Here is a 19,674-nt window from a genome sequence, read left to right as displayed (position 1 = left end):
ATAAAAGACTCATTTATTTTATATAAGAGCTCTGTATTTTCACAGGTGGTACAGGCTGGAGAACCACCCATGCAAATCTATGCATGGGCTTTAGAAATTCTGGAGATTTTTTAACAGCTTCAAACCTCTAAAGCATGGTAACCTTTGTGGCAGATGTATTATTTAGTACCACAAAGAAATAATTCACTAGAAAGGGCCAGCTCAAAGTTGTGTGTTTAGATTATTCTCTGGTATGAAGCAGGAATGTGGTTATTCCTGCCTTAAAAACAACTCTGCATCACATTTAAGAAGAGTTTTTTTCCCGCATAAGTGTTGATTCAAAACATCCAATACTCCAAACTTTCTTTTATTTTCCCACCACCCAGAAATAAATTGAGGACGCGCTGAATGCTGGGATTCTGCGGGAGCGGGGAGATTGCAGGACGCCATCTTTAAACCCCACAACAGGGCCAGCTACAGTCAAACACCGGGATGAAAAACACTGTCCCTGCCGCGGGATACAAGTTCCTATTGCGGGGACTGTGTGGTTATTTTCCGTTGCAGTGAAAAACAAGGAATTATCCGGTGGAGTCGTGAGGAGATGGTTACGGGATACTGCGACAGCCTCAAAATGTTGTTATGATAGACAGACAATAACAATAGACGGAAAGACAACAACGGACAGGCTCACTAGCATTTCGCCGAGTACTACGCTGTCTCCATTGCTAGCTACAAGCTAGCTGGTTCACTAGCAAATCTGTCCGGTCGCGCTGAAATCGGACCTGGGCGGTGTTAATAGCGGACGCTGGGTATCCAGCTACATCAAGCGTGACAGGCGGTCACACATTTGCCACTTCACAACTGCCTTGTCGCTGGTTTTGTTTTAGGTTGTAGCCTCAGCTAGCTAAAAGCTAAGTCCCGACTTCTCCCCCTCCCCAGCGGCCCAGCCGGAGATGCATGGAAGATGTCGGTGTCGGGGCTGAAGGCCGAGCTGAAGTTTTTGGAGTCCATTTTTGATCCAAACCACGAACGCTTCAGGATCATCGACTGGAAACCTGACGAGCTAAGCTGTCAGTTTAATGTAACTGGGGAAAAGCTTCTTATTATCCACTGTAACATAACGGTAAGGGACAGCCACACAAGTGCTATGACTTTTACACTTCCCCGTTGCTCGCTAGCAGGCTAAAGTTAGCTGGTTAACTTATTAGCCTTGTAGCATTCTACCTCCAAAACGTTTCGATTTGGTGCTATGCGGAACGGGTTTTAGCGTAGTTTCATAAGTGGCAGTGGCAGCTACGCAGTTTCGGTCGTGTGGACTGTCCAACGTTAGTCAGTGTTGACAAGTTAACCTAAGCTGATAGCTATATCTGCACTCTGAATGCTAATGTCGACAGCCCAAATGTTGCGTTATGTTCCCCGCCACTGTACATCAGATGGATATTTGTGTCAAATGCACATATGTGACTGTATCTTGTTATTTGTTACCCATTGCCTCCAGGAATCCTACCCATCTACACCGCCAATATGGTTTGTGGACTCTGATGACCCGAGTTTGGCGCAAGTTTTGGAGAGGTTGGAGGATGTGAGGAAAGGCAACACTCTGGTAGGTATACCGACTTATATCACTGTGAATCAGGGAATAGTACTTAATGTTCAGTATATAGTGTATGTACAAACCAGTCTACGATTGCATTATTCAATATGCAATAGGTCCAATCCAGAAATATACAACAAAACATAATTTTTAATCACAACAGTCGGCTTCACGCATTTTAATTGCCAGATGATCGATCATAGTTAAACTAAACCTAGCCAAAATGCCTCTCTCATAGTATGCCTGCTCAGTAGAACATGTGACCTAATGAACTGGCAAGCTGGCTGAATAGAGAAAGCCTATGAGGGTGCAATTCTTCTTCTTCTTTTTTAAATCCTGAATGGCAATTTATTTTTCTGAGGCCATAATTTACACCCAGAAAATTTTGATCAAAGGCCGTCTTTTAACATGTATTCCAAACAAACTAACTCAGCCAAAATCACCACCTCCCTGGCAGAGGAAAGAAGTATTGACCAGACTCCTCCCAGCAGGAGCACATACTGGGGTTTATTGTGCCCTAATGTCAGCCTGCTGTGATCGGCATCATCAGAAGGGACAGATAATTGTGGTGCTAAATAATCCGTGAGACCTCCTTAATTACTGGCTATTGTGCAGATGCGTTATCTAGTCTGTGCATTGATGCTGTAATTTAATTGTCAGATAACACACGCTTTTGTGCTCAAACAGACTTTGCTTTGTCATATTCCATAGTATTGACTGGTGCCATTTTTGAGTTTTACATTTCTTAAGATTACCCAGGGCTTATTTCACTTCCTGTGTGGATGTTCACGTTTCAAAGTTTAACTAACAACTTGCATGTTTGTTTATGCCTGAAACAAACTTAGGGGTTGTATTATTAGATCACCTGGGTGAACTTTGAGGTCAAAATGTCTGTGACAAGCAGCTCATTATGCAATCCTGCATATATGGTGACACCCTGAGCTCCTCCTTATCAAATCTGCATACTGTTTGTGGGACACAAAATATGCTTTTTATTGACTTTTACATATTTCACTTCAGAGTCTATCTTGTCAGACTGTGCTAAATGCATCCTTTTTATGAATGTTGTTTGAGGTAGAAATCATCCATATTTCAGTTGTGACTGATTAGTTGAGACTTGTAGTTACCACTGGTTAACGGTAAATTTAGATTCATACTCAACATCACTGAATTAGGAGCAGCAGAACAAACAAACAAGCTATTGTTGTTTTTAATACTCAAGTAAGATATTGATCTAGTTCTGTTATTTTGTAGGTTCAGTGTTTCTTCTAACATTATTTGGAGTGACATTTGTTTATTTCATTTCATTGTGTTTTTAGCACACATTTCTCTCCTTTCCTCTCATCTTACTCTTTTACTTCTGAGGGCACACACAAAACCAATGTGTTACATCTTAAAAATTAAACATGGTCCAACTTTAACTTGAAAAACAGCGAGATATTGTTCTTTAACACCCTGCCACTCATCGAGAACTAGAATCAGGGCTGCAGGTCTGGAACGCTGCTGGTGTGGGGACATTCAGCTGTGTTTTATTTTGAACGTTGCTTTGACCTACATGAGCTGTCAGGAAATCCTCCTACTGACTCTACAGCACAACCCCACAGGTTTACAGGTGAATTAAATGTAAACCTACAATGTATCCATACAGCCTGTCTGAGACCTAGACTCAAAGCAAAGCTACACTACATGACTAGGAGAATAAAGAGATATAATCATCACTCTCTTAAGCATATATATTTTTGATGTACTGATGAATAATCATACCTACTGATAGATGTTTAATAATCAAAATAATAATTGAGTATTCATATTAATTCCTATGTAGGAGTAACATGCATACAAAATCTGTTTCTAAAGTGTTTCCACAGGCAGCCAGTTAGCTGTACTCCAAACACACACACATTTCTATACCCTCAATGGAGTGTATAAAAGTAAAAAGTACTTCACAAAATCCTTGAAGGTGGTAAAGAGATAAGTGAAGACTCGATGAGCTCTTCACGAGGAACGCCAAACTAATATTGGGAAGGACCTCCCTTTACACTGAAGAGTCTTGTTTCTTTGTGGTATCAATTCCAATAAGATGTTGCAAACAGCCATTAATTGAGATTGATGTCAACATGACACACATTGACACCATTCATCCTGCCAACTCTTGTTCTACCACATCCCATAGTTCTTCAATGGCATTTAGATCAGTTGCCTGTGGAAGTTCACTGAACTGATTGTAACGATCATGAAACCAGTTTGAGAGGACTCTTGTTTTTTTGACATGGAGCATTATGATGCTGGAAGTAGCCATTAAGTGGTAAACTGTGACCATAAAGTGATGAACACAGCCAAATTGATTAGACCCAAAGTATGCAGGAAAAAAATCACACACTACATTAAGGTTCAGCATGTCATGATATCTAAAATGCTTTAATCTACAAAGCAGATGTTAAGAATTAAAAATTTTAGAATTTATAATTTTGAATGATCAAAGCCGTTTTATGGAATCACATACCTTAATCTGTTATCAGAATATTTGCTGTTTATAATTAAATGATAGTGATTCTTAATAATTAAATACAAGATAACGTGCTGCATTAAACTCACATTTGAATCTGCAGATTTAGCCTTGTTTGTATTAAACAATTTACCGGCTGGAGTATATATTTTATTATGTCTTAAAATGTCAATTTGATGCTCTGTTGTATTTAGAATACTCTTTGTAGCAGGCAATTTGTCATGTTCAGGTGATTGTGTATCTGCAGATTTGCAGCCGGAGGCGATCCAGACTTCTTTTTTTTTCAGTCTGAACAGAAGAAAGATTTTTCATACAACTCCTCCTCCTTCCAAGGTTCACAAAGAAGGAAACAAAATCTGAAGAGGTCAAAGTGAGGAGGGGTGAGGGAGTGTGGAGAGAAGGAGTGGGTGTGCAAAATGGGAAGAACAACTCTTTCTCAGTCATGTAAAGTGGGTTTTTTGTGTTTTAAATGTCTGTTGCTTGTGTTTCTTTTTGTTGTTTCCTCTTCCTTTTGATTTGTTTTTTCCCCCATCATCTTCTCTTTGGTCCTCTTGTGACTGGAAAGGTCCTCTCTTCCTCCACACACATGCTCCTCCAGTTCTTTTTCTCCTTTTTTCTGTGTGTCACTATCCTCTCCTAGCTCTCTTCTCTTGGCAAGCTCAGTTCAGAACCTCTCATCTACAGTGTTGTTCTTTGTCCCCCATTAAGGAAATTTTCATCTCCCTCTGCTCCTATGCTAGTTTGTGGTCTGTGTGAGCCTCACAGAGAGATTCTCTTTCTACTTGACGTGCAGGATTTGTTTTTTCATTTTGTTAAGCTGCTCCTCAGTATTTGTTTACCTTTTGCTGGCTCTGCTCCTCCAGCGTTTTGGGACATTGTTGGTGGGAGATGAGCTCAGCATTATTTTTGAGCTAATCGTCTCTCATGATTTCTGTGGCCGTGAGGGCCAGTTTCTACAAATCTTACCCTTCTTTGTGGGTTTCTCTCATCCAGCCATGGTTATACAAGAGTTAATAAGGGCATTTCACAAGTCGAGAGCCTTATTGGTGAGATGTTTGGTGATGCTGAGACAGCCCAGAGTAAGACAGCTTCTTACTTTTTGGGGGGGCTGCAGCCACAGCACAGAGAATCAAATATACTGCAGAGGAATGAATGGAATGTTTTTAGGCCTCGCACCTCCCTATATTAGACAGCAGTTTTGGTAATATTGTCTTGTGGGTAAAGTACAAACCTTGCCTTCCTGTTGATGGATGAAATCAATCCTTTTTCTCACTGCTGCACAGATGTTTTTGCGGTGGCATTTGAGTTGCACCAGATTTGGCAGAACACACCAGCTGATGGCAGCTGTTTCTATGAGTGTTCCTGATCATATCTGCACCACTAGCAACTCACTGTTCTCTTAAAAATGCTAATTTTGAAAGTAATTTGAATAATTACTCTCAATAAAAGGCAAACTGCTTTGCATTACACAGTTGCAGTTAGAATGCCCAGCAAAACAATTTGTGAATGGTGCAGTCGTTTTATTTTTCTATTTTTCTGTCTTGCAGAAACATGAATTATTCATTTTGTAGTCAGAATATGAAGGATATTCAAAATATGTTTTAATGGACCTCACTCATGTGCTTGTGTTTGCGTGTGTCACTTGTTTTCCATGTGAAATGGTTGTTGAGCTGCATTTGTGATGATACATGGTTTGTCTAACTCTGCGTTTGTATTTTTCAGCTTTTGCAGCAATTGAAGAAACTCATTTGTGACCTTTGCCGGCTGTACAACCTCCCCCAACATCCCGATGTGGAGATGCTGGACCAGCCCCTGCCTGCAGGCCCTGTGGGACTAGACCGAAAGGCAGGCTGTCCTATTTTGTTCTTGCCTCATAAGTATTTCCTTATGTAGAGCCCTATGAAATTTGTTTCCTTCCTCCAAATTCCATAAATTCTTAAATACTGTTCCTAAAAAATAAACTTATGTATGCAACACGGCATTGCACTATTTTCTCATGTGCTTTAAGCCTGAAATGCGTATTTTCAGAGTTTGTAAGTAACATTAAGTGCTTTTAAGCAAATTATTGTGTTCTTCAACACAATCTACTTAAGTGTGTGTGTTTTACTTGGAGAAGTTAGAGAACAACATATCACCTGACTCCACTCTAAATTTAGGAGTTAGTTTTTAATTTAACAACTTTTTAGATGTCGCGTTTGTCTCAGATGGCTGCTGTGACTTTGTTGTGAAGGGAAGCTGCACTCGTCCCACACGCATAAATGTCCCCTCTGTCTCTGCAAAACATTCTTATCTATGAGAAAAACTGAAATTTCAGTGAATCATAACAAAGTCCTCTAGATTCTGCATTATGGTTGATTCCATTTTTATTGCCTAGTTCCGAGATTCCATCCTGGTTTTCTGCATTGCAGTCATCATACGGCCCTACTTATGGGATAAGAAAGGGGACATGCATATTTGTAAATTGGTTATTACATTTAAATACTTTAAATCCATTGCAACTAATTGAATAATAGTATACATTACACATGGCCGTAACGATTTAGTGCATTCAGAACGTATTCAGACCCTCTCCCCCCTTTAGGTAGCAGCCTTTTCTACATTTTTCTGCACCCCATGCCCCAAAATGATGGGTATTTCTTGCAAATGTATTGAAATGGAAATACTGTCACGCACAACAGAGCCAGAGTGACAGGTACACAGAAAAAAAGAAGTCCTTGGTGTCATTTAAAATGAATATGCAGCTGAAAGAATGTCTGTCGATGCATCAAAAATGCACACAACGACGTAAAAGCACTCATGCAAACGAGCCGAGGCAACCTGCTCTAATTAACGCTGTACATTTATCTGCTATAGAACAAAGCACTAAGTTATGATCCTTTATGTTTTAATGAGAACTGTTTTGCTTTATATGAAACTGGCAAGGCAAATTAGACTCGGGTAGGCAACCAGACTTCAAGTCACAGACCTGTGAAAGGCAGCAGCCTGTAACTCTCAAATGGAATAAGTTTCAAACAACCATAACTCCGAGATATGGGTACTCTGCAAAACTGAAGAATTGGGAGGATGGTTAGTGAGTGGGCCAATAATCCAGTGGGAATGACAGCCCTCAGTGCAGCTCTCCATTGACCTCTGTTATTGCCACAAGAAATGCTTCAATTACTTACTAAATAAAGGGTTGCAGTACTTGCATCAATTTAACATTTTATATTTAAAAATAACTGCCAAAGGGCTTTAACATTTTACACACAATACAATTGCCTGACTTCTTATCCATCTGTATGTGACACGTGATGTTTGAGCTTTTAAATGAGCTCTCCCTGTTTCATGGTCAATAAAGGTGTGTGTGTGTCAGACAGTCACGTAATAACCTTGTCTGTGATGTGTGTCTGTATAGCATGGGACAGAAGAGGTCACTTCTGAAGAAGAGGAAGAGGAGGAGATGGGAGAAGTAAGTTATTATCTTTGGTTTATTGACCTCATGTATTACTTTTTATGGTGTTGTACTGGATGCTTAGCAAACTTATAGATGTGTTTTTTTCCTGCTGTTTCCATTGTCATATTCAGATCTATAGTTTCACAATCAAACATTTAACTTGTTGCATCTTTCTTATTTTACATTGGCTTTCATCCTTGAGCTACTATTTCAAAGGGATAGCTCAGGTTGTTTATTTTAAAGTGTGGTTGTTTCTAATCTATGCTGTACTGCTGTGTCAATCCCTCATAAAGTCATACAACCCTGAACTATCCCTTTATGTTGCACGTATTGCTAAAGAACCAGGAAATATCTTGAATGTCTAAAATAACACAACCAAACAAACAGGACATAGAGGATCTGGACCACTATGAAATGAAAGAAGAGGAGCCCGTGGATGGAAAGAAATCTGAGGACGATGGCATAGAAAAGGAGAATCTAGCCATCTTGGAGAAGATCAGAAAGAACCAGAGGCAGGATCACTTAAATGTAAGTTTGTCTGTATTTATTGTGGGTTAATATCTGTTAATCTGTTTTTTTTTTACCACCGTGGTACTTGTGTTTGATGCGTACCTTTGATGTACATGGAATATGTGTCTGCTCACTTTTGCCAGCAGTGATTATTCTTAAAAAAAAAAAAATAAGGACGTGACAATTCACACATTTATCTGACAGGTGGCTTAATCTGCTCCTGTGCAATATCTTCTGGTCTTTCTCAGCATCTGCACATCAAAGCAGGATACTTGTGGTTTGTTTTTCTTTGAAAAAGGGCTGTCTGCTTGCTCATCCTGATCTCTGAAATGTGTGAAAAATATAATTATACCTGGACTGTAAACCAGTAATGCAGGCATCAATGGCTTATGTTTCAATTTCTTATATTTTTTGGGGATCAGCAAAACATTCTCCTAAGGATTATAAAGATATAAATGTTGATGTGAAGCAGAATAAAGCTTTGTCTCTGGTGTTGTTTCATATTAAGTTCAAATGACAGGTTTGCTCTCCTGGTGGATTACAAAGCACTACGCGCTGTGTCTTGACTGTAATTGTTGTTTTGTGTTTTGCAGGGAGCCGTGTCTGGTTCAGTGCAGGCTTCTGACCGCCTGATGAAGGAGCTCAGAGAGATCTACAGGTCTCAGAGTTATAAGACAGGTACGCACCTGTCATAAAGGTCTCCTCTTTGTTGTACATCACAGTGAAAAGAGGACTTGCTAATAACTCCACTTAGATACAATCCTTGTCATGCAATAGATGGATATGGGTGCTCATTAAGAACGGTGATACAGGCACGATGATCAAATGAAAGCATTTTGTGTAGCTGTGCAGGATTCAGAAGATGACCTCAATCTTTATGGGTTATCCTGAGGCCAGCACACCACCTCTGTGTTGCTCAGTCTGCAGTGCAGTAAGCTTCTGCACCCTTGCATAGGACTGCATTTAGTTTGCAGTTGTGGCTTTTAGCAGGTTGATGCGGTTTCCTCACAAATGAAAAATGAAAACATGGCGTTTCTTGGAAAAAGAACAAAATAATTACTCCCAGACCTCAGCTCTTGAATGGAGCTTCAGGAAACAATGGGCAGACTAACCCGATGAGTGGGGTACCTCATTGTATTAACTTTTTTAAATTATCATGGTTATTAAACATGCTTTGGGAAATATCTGAGACTCATAAATTAATTTCTTTTGCAGGCATCTACTCTGTTGAGCTTGTTAATGACAGTCTGTATGAATGGCACGTCAAACTAAGGACGTAAGTAATGTTTATTTTATATTCATTTGCAATGTCATAGTAAACACAAATTGACTGGATAAATAAATGACCACCAGGGTGGATCCTGACAGCCCATTGCACAGTGATTTACAAGTGCTAAAGGAAAAGGAAGGAATGGATTACATTTTACTAAACTTCTCATATAAAGTAAGTGGCACTGACTTTGCTTTTTTGAAAGTAAACTCTCTCTTTGAGTCTCTGGGATCTGTAGATTCAAAGTTAACTGCTTTTTTGTTGCTACAGGATAATTTCCCGTTTGATCCACCCTTTGTCCGGGTAGTTTCACCTGTGCTCTCTGGAGGGTGAGTGTGTTCGGCTTGTACAATCTTGTTTCTCCCATCTCCATAGTTAATTAAAGTGTTATCTGTGAACAATTTGACATGTAGTTTTACACAGGCTTTTTGTCTGTCTTTGTTTAAGTTATGTTCTTGGAGGAGGTGCCCTGTGCATGGAACTTCTCACCAAACAGGTATTTTGATTCGATTTTTTAATTTATCTTTGATTATGTTTTCAAAGCCTTCATTTCATGTGAGTTTGTGCTGCTTTATGTAAAAGAACTGTAAATGAACATGAAGCACAAATCCAGTTTGGTATATACATGCTGTACTTTACATATAAATTTATCCTGTAGCTATTTCTAGCTTCCAATTCTTGTCCCTATTTAAAAAAAAAGAAAAAGTGGATATCAAACAATAGCAGTTATGATTTAAAAAAATGTAGGACAAGAATTCATGATATGCCTACACTCAGAGAGACAACAAACAGGAAGTTAGCCAAAGGTTAGAGGAAGGACAGCATTGCTGATGTCTGTTTTAAATATTACTAGGATTGTATTTGTATTTTTATTTCTCATTTATAAAACCTGTTCTTACACTGGATTTGTTGATTGCAGGGTTGGAGCAGTGCCTATTCCATTGAGTCTGTCATCATGCAGATCAATGCCACTTTAGTCAAAGGAAAAGCCAGAGTGCAGTTTGGAGCCAATAAAGTAAGTGAGGTAACACTTGACGTTGTTTTTTTTTATTGTTTGTTTGTTTTGTGTGTCCTTGTGTGTCGAAAAGGAACTTATAAATAAAATGTAGTACTATTATTATTATTACGTTTAATTTTAAGCCATTAAAAGTCCTGTGATAATGCTCATCAACATGTAATCAGTTTTCTGGTCCATAGTGACAAGTGCTCTCTATCTGCTGGATATGTGCAATTTCTTTTTTAATCAAAGTCAAGTGAAGTAGTTTGTTACCACTGGGATTTAAATGATGGATGACTTGCCTCATACTGCTGCAGTTTGCAGTTTCTGTCACTCTGATGCTATAGGATTTTTCGGTTTATTGAGTGAAGTAAAGAAACATGGGCATAGTCTACATCAAGTCCTTTAGTATCACAAAGATCCACCTAAATGAAAAGTTACACCTTCCGTGATGCAGAACCCGGCCTTAGGTGACATTCAGTGGTTCAGTGTGTATGTAGTTACAAAGCTGGTTCGTGTGAATAGTGATGATCAGTTGTGTGTGACAGCAGCTTTTTTGCTGTTTTCTGTTCTGTACTGTCGTCATAATCACGCTCTAAGGTTGACTTGTTTTTTTGTTTTTTTTATCTTTTCATGCAGAACCAGTACAATCTTGCCAGAGCACAGCAGTCCTACAAATCCCTTGTTCAGATCCATGAAAAGAACGGTAAGTATCTTTGTCTCCGGTTTTACACAGAGTGCATTACTGACCTTGTTTACTGAAACCGAATCCCTTCCATGCATCAAAGTTGAGGGAAATGAGTTCTCACACTGTCAATGTATCTACCAGACATTGACAGTACTACATGCACATTTTTGATATTGACTTTGTATGGCTGCATGAAGCCTAAAGCCTTTTACTGACGGCACCCTTTCATATTTTCCATGGTGCATATGTACTCTTATTCACACTTGAGATCTAACAATCAGACTTTATTTTATATTGCACATTTCATACAAATTGTAGCACAAAGTTCTTTACACAGCAAAAATACTGAATAAAATGAAAGCCAGACTAAAAAGCTTTTTCCACTCAGGTGTTCAGAAAGGATGTTCCACAAACATAAGCCATAGAAACAAAAATCTGCCTCCATAAATTTTGGTTTACACTCTTGGGATGATTTTAAAGGTCAGAACCAGAAGACCTGAGGATTCTTGAAGGATTTTCATGTAAAAGCAAGTCAGATAAACAAAAGCAAGTCAGATAAACTCGAAGGTCCAAGGTATTGGTGTGATGTGTTCTTGCATTCTGGTCTTAGTCAACAGATGAGCTGCTGAATTCTGCAGTAACTGTAAATGAAATATGTTCCATGTTGGAAGACCACAATCAAACCAATTCTACAGGTGATAAAAACATGAATTAACATCTCTGCAATGAATTGGGAGAGAAACAGTTGGTATGTTTTTAAGATTAATAAGATTAGAAAAAATCCTGTCTTTAGAAAAACTTAAAAAAAATTAATTTCATTTGCCCACACACCAATTAGTGTTCGCGAAATTGACCCCTGCATCTAACCCATCCTGTTTAAACAACAAGCAGTGAACACACAAACCGGGGGCAGGAGCAGTAGGCACCACTTACCCGTGCCTTGTTTTGATTTATTTCTCATGTGTGATTTAAAATGAAGATCTGAATCAAAGACAATTCCGAGATTTTTTACTTGATACCGGGAGTTCAGTGCCAGAGCTTTTAGTTTGCCATTGATTTTCTCTCTGAGTGTCATTACTGATGATTAAGACCTCAGTTTTGTCCCACTTGAGTGGTAGGAAAATGTTCTGCCATCCATGATTTAATATATAAAATGCATTTAAAAAGACTGGATCATCAGGATATATAGCAACATAAAGTTGTGTTACCATCAGTATAACCATGGAAAACATGGTAATATGCCTCTTGATGACGTCCCTGATTGGCAGGATCTATTGATAAAACCTAAAAATAGGACCCTAAAAATGAGCCTTGTGGCACTCCATATTTCACTTCGCTTTTTGATGAAAAGAGCAGCTCCTGCAATTCCACATGAAATGATAATACAGCTTTCCAGTTCCACATGGTGGTCTGTTATCTGTCACGTGTAGTATTGTTAACGTGATATTCAAATGATCTTACTGACTCGACATTTTGTGATTGGGCTCTTGTTTGAGTCTGTAAGGCTAACATTAATAAATGAATCAACAATATGCTCAAACACATCTGATGAATATGCTGTTTGACATCATAGTGATGATAAAATCAAGAAGGACAAACATTGTTTGTAGTTTAAAGCTGTAGTGCATGACTTTTAAATATTTACAAATGTCCATGATATTCAAACCATGTTCAAATGAGTTTACACAATGCTGATAAAGACACTCAGTGTAGTGGGTGCTGCACACAGGAAAGACAAATGGTGGCAACAGCCATATTACACTACTGAAGTGGGATGGCTGCAAATGACTGAAAACACAAAGAATCACCCACAAAAAGTTTAATAAATGAATTTTACTGCTCAGAAAACTGTCATTTTTGCACATAATAAAAGCTTCTTGTCACCACCCACCCACTCACCCCTGCACTGCTGGTGTGTACACATACCTGTTATCAGAAGAAGATCACATAGCAAGTAAAAAATATAAAATCTTTTCTTCACAAAGTCTAAACAGAGGCAGAATAACATCTACAACAAAGATCACGTAACTTAACTCACTCACTGCAGCTTCAATTGGCGAAAAGGCACTGGTTGTTTGAAGATGACATTTATGCTGCTTTTCTGTTTTACTCCTGTGATAACACACGCTGCATTTAGAAATGGTGTAGGGGAGAAAAAATGTAAATTGCCTTTACTCTGTAAGAGGTTATACTTAATTGCAGTAGAAAGTAAAAAATGTGTGAAGTGAAACCCTGGTTGAACGTAGTTAAAATACCTGACCATGAATCTCTGAGGTCTAACCACTAACACACTTAAAAGCCTGTAGTTTCTGGTTCTGGCCAGATGAGGTAAGAAATGCAGATACACATACTATAGTAATTCCTCTGCGCCTCAATGTGATACAATTAGTGGTAGAAATCTCTTGCATCTGGATTGTGATTTCTTTGAACTTTGTTTTTTAATCATTCTCTGTTGTGTTCTTTGCCCCTAGGCTGGTACACACCCCCTAAAGAGGATGGCTAATACAGACTATTGCCTTTCCTGCACCGGGACCACGTCTTAGATTTTTTTTTTTTTTTTCTTGTGACCAATATGTTTTTTAATCCTGCAATCCATTTTGTTCTATTCATGAGAGTTTGAAATCCAAACCAAATTCCCCCCTTTTTTTCCAGTTACCACCCAGATAACTAGCACATAAACTGTCTCGCATACATTCACTCACCCAATCTGACATCCAAGTTCATCAGCTACCCGCGAGGATGTCGCCTCCCCTGATATTTATCTCTCCGTGCATCTGTTGTCTGATACAATCTATTTTTATTTTTTTTTTCCATTGCGTCATTCATTCTGTACTCCCAAGAAAATGATGGAAGAACAGCACGCAAAACTCACCCTTTTGGTTTTGGTGTTGAGCATGTCCAGGCTACTCGCTGGCTGCGATTTGAAAGGTGGAGCATGGCTTTATCCTCCAGCAGTGGCAGTCTGACGCTCCAGTCGCAGGACAGTTCCTCTGTGGCCACAGACTGGATCTGAGAATGGCATGCGACATTCCCTGATATGATACAGTGGGGGGCTGGGAAGGACACTTACATGCCGGTGGTGGGAAGGACCACTGCCTTGTCTCTCCATGGATGACTTCTGTAATATTGTGCTCATATATTATCTTTGTGATGCCAAGATTCCTCGTCTGGAATAACATGCTTCTGAGGCTAGCTTGCTTTTAAACCTCTTATCTCATAAAGCTCGAGGCCTTGAGGTGAGGAGGGGGAAGAAGAAGAAGAGACTTTTGACAGCCTTGGTGAAATAATTCCGAACAGCATCTAAAGATGACGGCCACTGTCGTCTTCATAACCAGCAGCTGGACCGCTTCCCTGCTGCAGAGATCTGCTGTGTGTGTGTGTGTGTCTAGACTGGCAACAGGAGAAATATGGCCAGGCAAAGCACAGGTGTGTTTGGATAAGATCTCACTGTAATGTAGTTGATTTTAACTTCACATGTAAACATGTAAATTTGTATTTCTGCAAAAAAAATTTAATTGTTTATAATGTAACCTTGTCTGGGTCTTTGACCAGGTAGAGACTGTATTACTATATTTCCCCCTGTGTATTAACTGCAGGGGCACTGCAACCTCTTGACCCATTTAGTATAAGAAAAAGGTTGTTTGATGGATGCTCTTGCAGAGGAAAACACAAGTACACCATGTTATTATGTAAGATTGATGACTACTGCAGTTTTGTTCTTTTTATTTTTTTTTATATTGATTTATAATCTTCATGTTATTGGCAACAATGACAGTACCATTCCCCTTTATCCGATAGCACCTCTTCACAACAATGAACATGACGACAATGGCATAGACGCAGCCTTCTCTGGTATTCCAGATGTTTGGCCATCCACATCCGATCTCAAACCGGACGAACCTCAGTAAGGCTATGCAGTGAAGACTCGGTCCTGTGGAGTTTTGTCGTACCTAAGAAAATGATTCTTAAAAAGCTCAACAGTAGTAGTCGCCTGCTTTAGTTCTTGTAGCTGGTTCACATCCCAACCACCTCGCCAATCCTACGAGTCTGAGAAGAAAGTGACCTTTTACCTTCTGACTTTGACTTGACCTCGTCGCTGCAAAACAAAAACCCTGCAGCTACAACGTTACAAATTCACAGCAATAGTCTTTAAACATTTACCTTCTGGCCTCACACCTGGGAAGATCGACTGGAGTCTGTTCCATTTCCAGAATATTTGTTCAGGTTTTATAAATATTTGTTCAGATTTGTCGCAGGAGAGACCCGGCTCTTCCCATCACCACCTCCGTGGTTACTATTCATAACCACTCGCAGCACCGCTGTTCCCCCTCAGCGTGCTGGGTCTTTGATGTAATGTGAATTATATGCAGAAAACTGTGTGGAGCATTCCAATTAATGCAGTTACATGTTTATTGTGGGTGTTCTATCGTGTGGTTATTTGTATATTGCCCTGATAAACCAGCATTGAAAGCTTAGTTATGCTAATTCACACAGTCATTCCTCAAGTTTCACCACCTGTAGGATTTCTTTGGTGATACTAACCTCAGTCACAACACCAGGAGAGATGGGTGTAAAATAGCTTGTTCATTTTCAGCACTTTTTTTTGGACTTTCCTTTTTTTGTTGAGGTTTTTAGCTTGCAGGGTTGAACAAGTGTCAACATCCTTTCTTGTTTCACCACAACCAAAATTTTAACATGACTGTGGCTCATTGTAATGGTTGTCCACTGTTGTGATACCGTTGCTTAGGTACTCATCGCTTCATTCTGGTCACATTGTCGAGCGCAACCCCACCCCCACCCCCCCACCCCTCCCCGCATTCTCTGGAGAAGCAAACTCAGGAATACATACGGCTCACGTGCTAATTGATTGCTTCAGAATAATTGTCTCAAAACGACGAAATTTAATGTGTTAATTTTTTTTTTTTGGGTCATTTAATAAATGACGCCCCAGTTTTACCAGTAGAGTTACTGTGTGTTTTGCTGTTGAGTTGCCCACGCTTAGATTTCCTGAATGCTATTGAGGTCGATGATAATCATTCAGTGAGTTTGTTGGAATGATCAGATCGTGTGAGTAAGGACTTGCTCCCACCATCATGTGCTTAATCAGGGGTTCAGAACACATCTGCCCTCTGTCTTTGATATTGCTGTATTTTGCATGTCAATATATCAATGGGTGTTTTCCCCCCCGCCAAGCTACTGAAGGCAAAGAGTTGTTTGATTGGCTGGTTTGAACAGAGAAGACAAGTATCCCATTTTTATTTTTTTCCCCCTTGAGTCGTTGACGTCAGTGCATGGGATGTTTCCCCCTGTGCGTTGTTTATTGAACCATGTCAGATAATATATGAGACGCAAGGACTTTACAGACATCATACCTGCTTGGAAAAACCTTAACGATATTCCAGGGTTCCCAACAACAGTAGCCATTCAGTAGTTGTGTGCCGTCAGAGACGGATGGAAACCTACATCTTTAACCTGATCATTGGAGTAACGCAGCACTCAAGTCTGTTACGCACTGAATAACAGAGTTACTTGTCACACCGAAAACAAGCGTAACTAACACAAACCCTCTCTGCTTTAGCGAGCGACGCATTAGTTTGAGGTCTGCCTGTTTCTGGGTTCTTTACCTTGCTTCATTAACAAAGTTGGCCGGGTTATAAAGTTATGCACTGTTAGCATGCTTTGGTTTGGTTTCTTTTTTAAACATTGCAAGGGTGATTTTGACCATGTAAAGTAATTTGTAAACTTGCATCAAGTTTATGAATAAAGAATTTTATGAAATAGCTCTTCATTATGTTGTTTATTGACGAAGATTCAATAACACACTCTTGACGGACTATTTGTGACTCTGGAGAGTCGATTGAACACCGTAGTCTCTGGAATTATTGATTAGTTATCCGCTTCTGGCACCAACTGGCCTCACTTAAGATTATGTCTGGATAATACAACATTAGATTGTCTTCCATCTTTCATCCTCACCCACATTGCTTGCTTAAGGAGTCTTGGAGACACGGATGGGAGCAATCTGCGGATCTAGCACACAAACAATCAGTGACGTGCACAGACAGCTGGAAGGGCGTGGGCGAAAAATTAAAAGGGCACCTACTTTGCGCCACTAGTTCACTTAAGGCAGGCATGTTCAAAGTGTGAACTGGGGCCAAAGACACCCCAGCCCTGGGGACTGAATTTTCATGTGGACCTCTGTATGAACCTCCACACATTATTCTTAAATGATCGCTGAGATGGCCATTTTCCTTAAAGCACTGCACATCATTTCTTTAAGGACACCCTTTGGGAAACCTTGTCATGTTGGGACAGTGGGAAACTTCATAACCTTTTTTGATTGGAAGGCCACCCATAGGAAAGTTTCAAGGACATCCTAAATGGCACTGCATCACATTTTCCCACTGGAAAGACACTCCTTTTGAAACTCCTTTTTGAAACTTTTTTTATATATATTATATATATATATTTTGCTTTACATGTGACAAATGATTGGCAGCCAGTAGGGCACTCATGTTCTTTCCACTCTAGAGGATACTTTAGTGTGCATCTTGTGACTCAACAGGGCACTTGAGTGTGTTTTTAGAGTGGTTTTGTCCATTAGGTCGCCCCACTCCCCTTGCACGCCCCACTGCCGACACGTATCAATGACCTGTAGTTTCTGTCATGCATATATGCTTTTCAGCCACCGGGTTTCTAGTGTTTTCCTGTAGATGATGTAGTCAGTTACCAGACTCGATCTGGACACAGTTGGAAAAGGGGCCTCGGTTGAACTTGGATCGGAACAATGCGGAAGACCATGATCAAGCATTCACAGCAGTGCATACTATCTTCACTTGCTGTGTATACAACATAATCAACCATTACGGTGTAGATGAGTTGTATATGTGCGGTGCCTTTGATGCTGAGCAGGACATACAAAGCAGATCACTGTTTGTGCCTGTTTGCTTTGGATGGTTTATGGTTTACTGCACCGTCCTAGACGTTAACAGCCAGAGCTGGTGGTGCGATGGTGAAAGATAAACACACTTTGTCCTGTGTTTGTAAAATGTCTTCCTGTGTCTTGAAGGTTCATTGGCTCACCACTGTCCGTGGCAGTGTGTGTGTATGTATAAGAAGACGCCACTAGATGGTAGTGGTGCACTCTTGAATATTTTTGTCACAGTGGTGATGAAGTGGTTGGATTGTGCTTACAGTTAGTTTCCTTCTTTAGAGGGTCACCTGATATGTTCAGCTCATGTTCCCCCGTCAGTGTCTTTGATCAAGATATTATAATAGTGGGTTGTGCTGCTCTTGCAGATGTCAGATTTGTGAAAATCAGCTATTATGAGTAGCATGAGAGCTGTATCTTTAGAGTGTGTGGTTGATCATGTTGTTGCATCCTGGACAGATATCAGAATGTCAGGGATCAGTCAAACCAACAAGCACGACAACAATATCAAATGAATGGGCAGGTATAGCGAGAAGTGGAACTCTGCAGTTTGCCAGTCTAGAGCAGCAGTTTTTATTTTTTCTGTATATGTGGGTTTGACTCACCGGCCTCTTGGAGCAAAACCGCCTTATCCAGGTACAGCCATGCTCTTTGTCGTGTCTGTCCCTCACCTCAGACACAGCACAGTGTGATGAGGCTGACACCGCCTCTGGGCCCACAGGGAAAACTGGCTATGCATCTCTGTGATTAACTCGCTTGTACCCGCATTGAGACGGCAAGAAATAGCTGACTGGTCCTCCTTCAGCCTGAGCGAGAGCGAGGGCTTCATTCACAATCAGCAGGAGTTGATATAATGGCCTGTGGTGTAATGGCTGCATTTACTTTGCCTTCTATCACTAACTGTCTTGAGTGTAAATGCACAGTCACATTGAGTATATCAGAGAGGCTGTGTGTGGGGAACCTTTTCTACTGGTCAAAGGAATGTTGAGAAATGGACATGTGCTGTTTTTATTTGCTAATACAATGAAAAGTCAGTGGATTAAGGGAGGTAGTGGGCTTATTAGTTAAAGTTGTCTACATAAAAATAGATTAACCTCTTTAATCTGCAACACATGTTACAAACATTTACAACAAAAGTATCATGGTTAAAATAGAATGTACGTGGAGATTGTGCATAGGAATGACATTTGCATTAAAAAAACACACTATATACAGTGCATGCATATACACATGGGTCTAAAGTGAAAAGATAACTAGGATTAATAGCATTAAATAATAACAGCTCTCACATCTGTGAATGAACAAAGATGTTTATGTAAAAGTTCATTTTCAGACAGATTTAACAGCAGCAACGGATTCAGCTGATCTGTATAGGGGCTGTTCCACAGAAAAGATCACCTTTAACCTTTGACCTGGACTCTGGAATAGTTAAAAGACCTAGATTAGCAAATCTTTTTTTATATTTATTTTTAGAGAGGTCATAGTCCAAACTATGACAGAGTATTAGGGCCAAACATCTTTTGGGAATAAAGTCGTACTATTATGAGAATAAAGTCGACTAAATTCTCGAAAGATTACGGCTTTATTCTTGAAAGATTACGGCTATATTCTTGAAAGATTACAACTTTATTCTCATAATATTACAACTTTATTCTGGAAAGATTACGACTTTATTCTCATAATATTACAACTTTATTCTGGAAAGATTACGACTTTATTCTCATAATATAATGGCTTTATTCTTGAAAGATTACGACTTTAGTCTC

General features: G+C 39.7%; 1 protein-coding gene across 2 annotated transcripts; it reads left to right on the top strand.

Moving 5' to 3' along the window:
- Positions 1-357: 357 nt before the first annotated feature.
- On the top strand, positions 358-16,757 carry LOC122772413 (ubiquitin-conjugating enzyme E2 Q2-like). Of its 2 annotated transcripts, none has more exons than XM_044030438.1 (13): positions 358-1,102; positions 1,478-1,582; positions 5,802-5,924; positions 7,474-7,527; positions 7,900-8,040; positions 8,616-8,700; positions 9,238-9,298; positions 9,376-9,466; positions 9,563-9,621; positions 9,740-9,788; positions 10,212-10,316; positions 10,929-10,995; positions 13,449-16,757. In XM_044030438.1, exons 1-13 carry the CDS (start codon positions 944-946, stop codon positions 13,478-13,480), a joined length of 1,131 nt encoding a protein of 376 aa, XP_043886373.1. In that variant the 5' UTR covers positions 358-943; the 3' UTR covers positions 13,481-16,757. The 2 variants fall into 2 exon arrangements, with proteins under 2 accessions (XP_043886373.1, XP_043886374.1); XM_044030439.1 differs by having other exon boundaries at positions 361-1,102; positions 10,212-10,307.
- Positions 16,758-19,674: the final 2,917 nt, after the last annotated feature.

This window comes from Solea senegalensis, linkage group LG7 (genome assembly GCF_019176455.1).
Source record: "Solea senegalensis isolate Sse05_10M linkage group LG7, IFAPA_SoseM_1, whole genome shotgun sequence".
Classification (NCBI taxonomy): Eukaryota; Metazoa; Chordata; class Actinopteri; order Pleuronectiformes; family Soleidae; genus Solea; species Solea senegalensis.
This window is presented reverse-complemented; position numbering and strand designations above follow the sequence as displayed.

Excerpts from the sequence above, each read along its gene's own strand:
- LOC122772413 (XM_044030438.1), top strand. The coding sequence starts at position 944 with ATGTCGGTGTCGGGGCTGAAGGCCGAGCTGAAGTTTTTGGAGTCCATT. Across the intron at positions 9,299-9,375 it reads TGGCACGTCAAACTAAGGAC|GGTGGATCCTGACAGCCCAT; the intron begins GTAAGTAATGTT and ends AATGACCACCAG. Across the intron at positions 10,996-13,448 it reads TCAGATCCATGAAAAGAACG|GCTGGTACACACCCCCTAAA; the intron begins GTAAGTATCTTT and ends CTTTGCCCCTAG.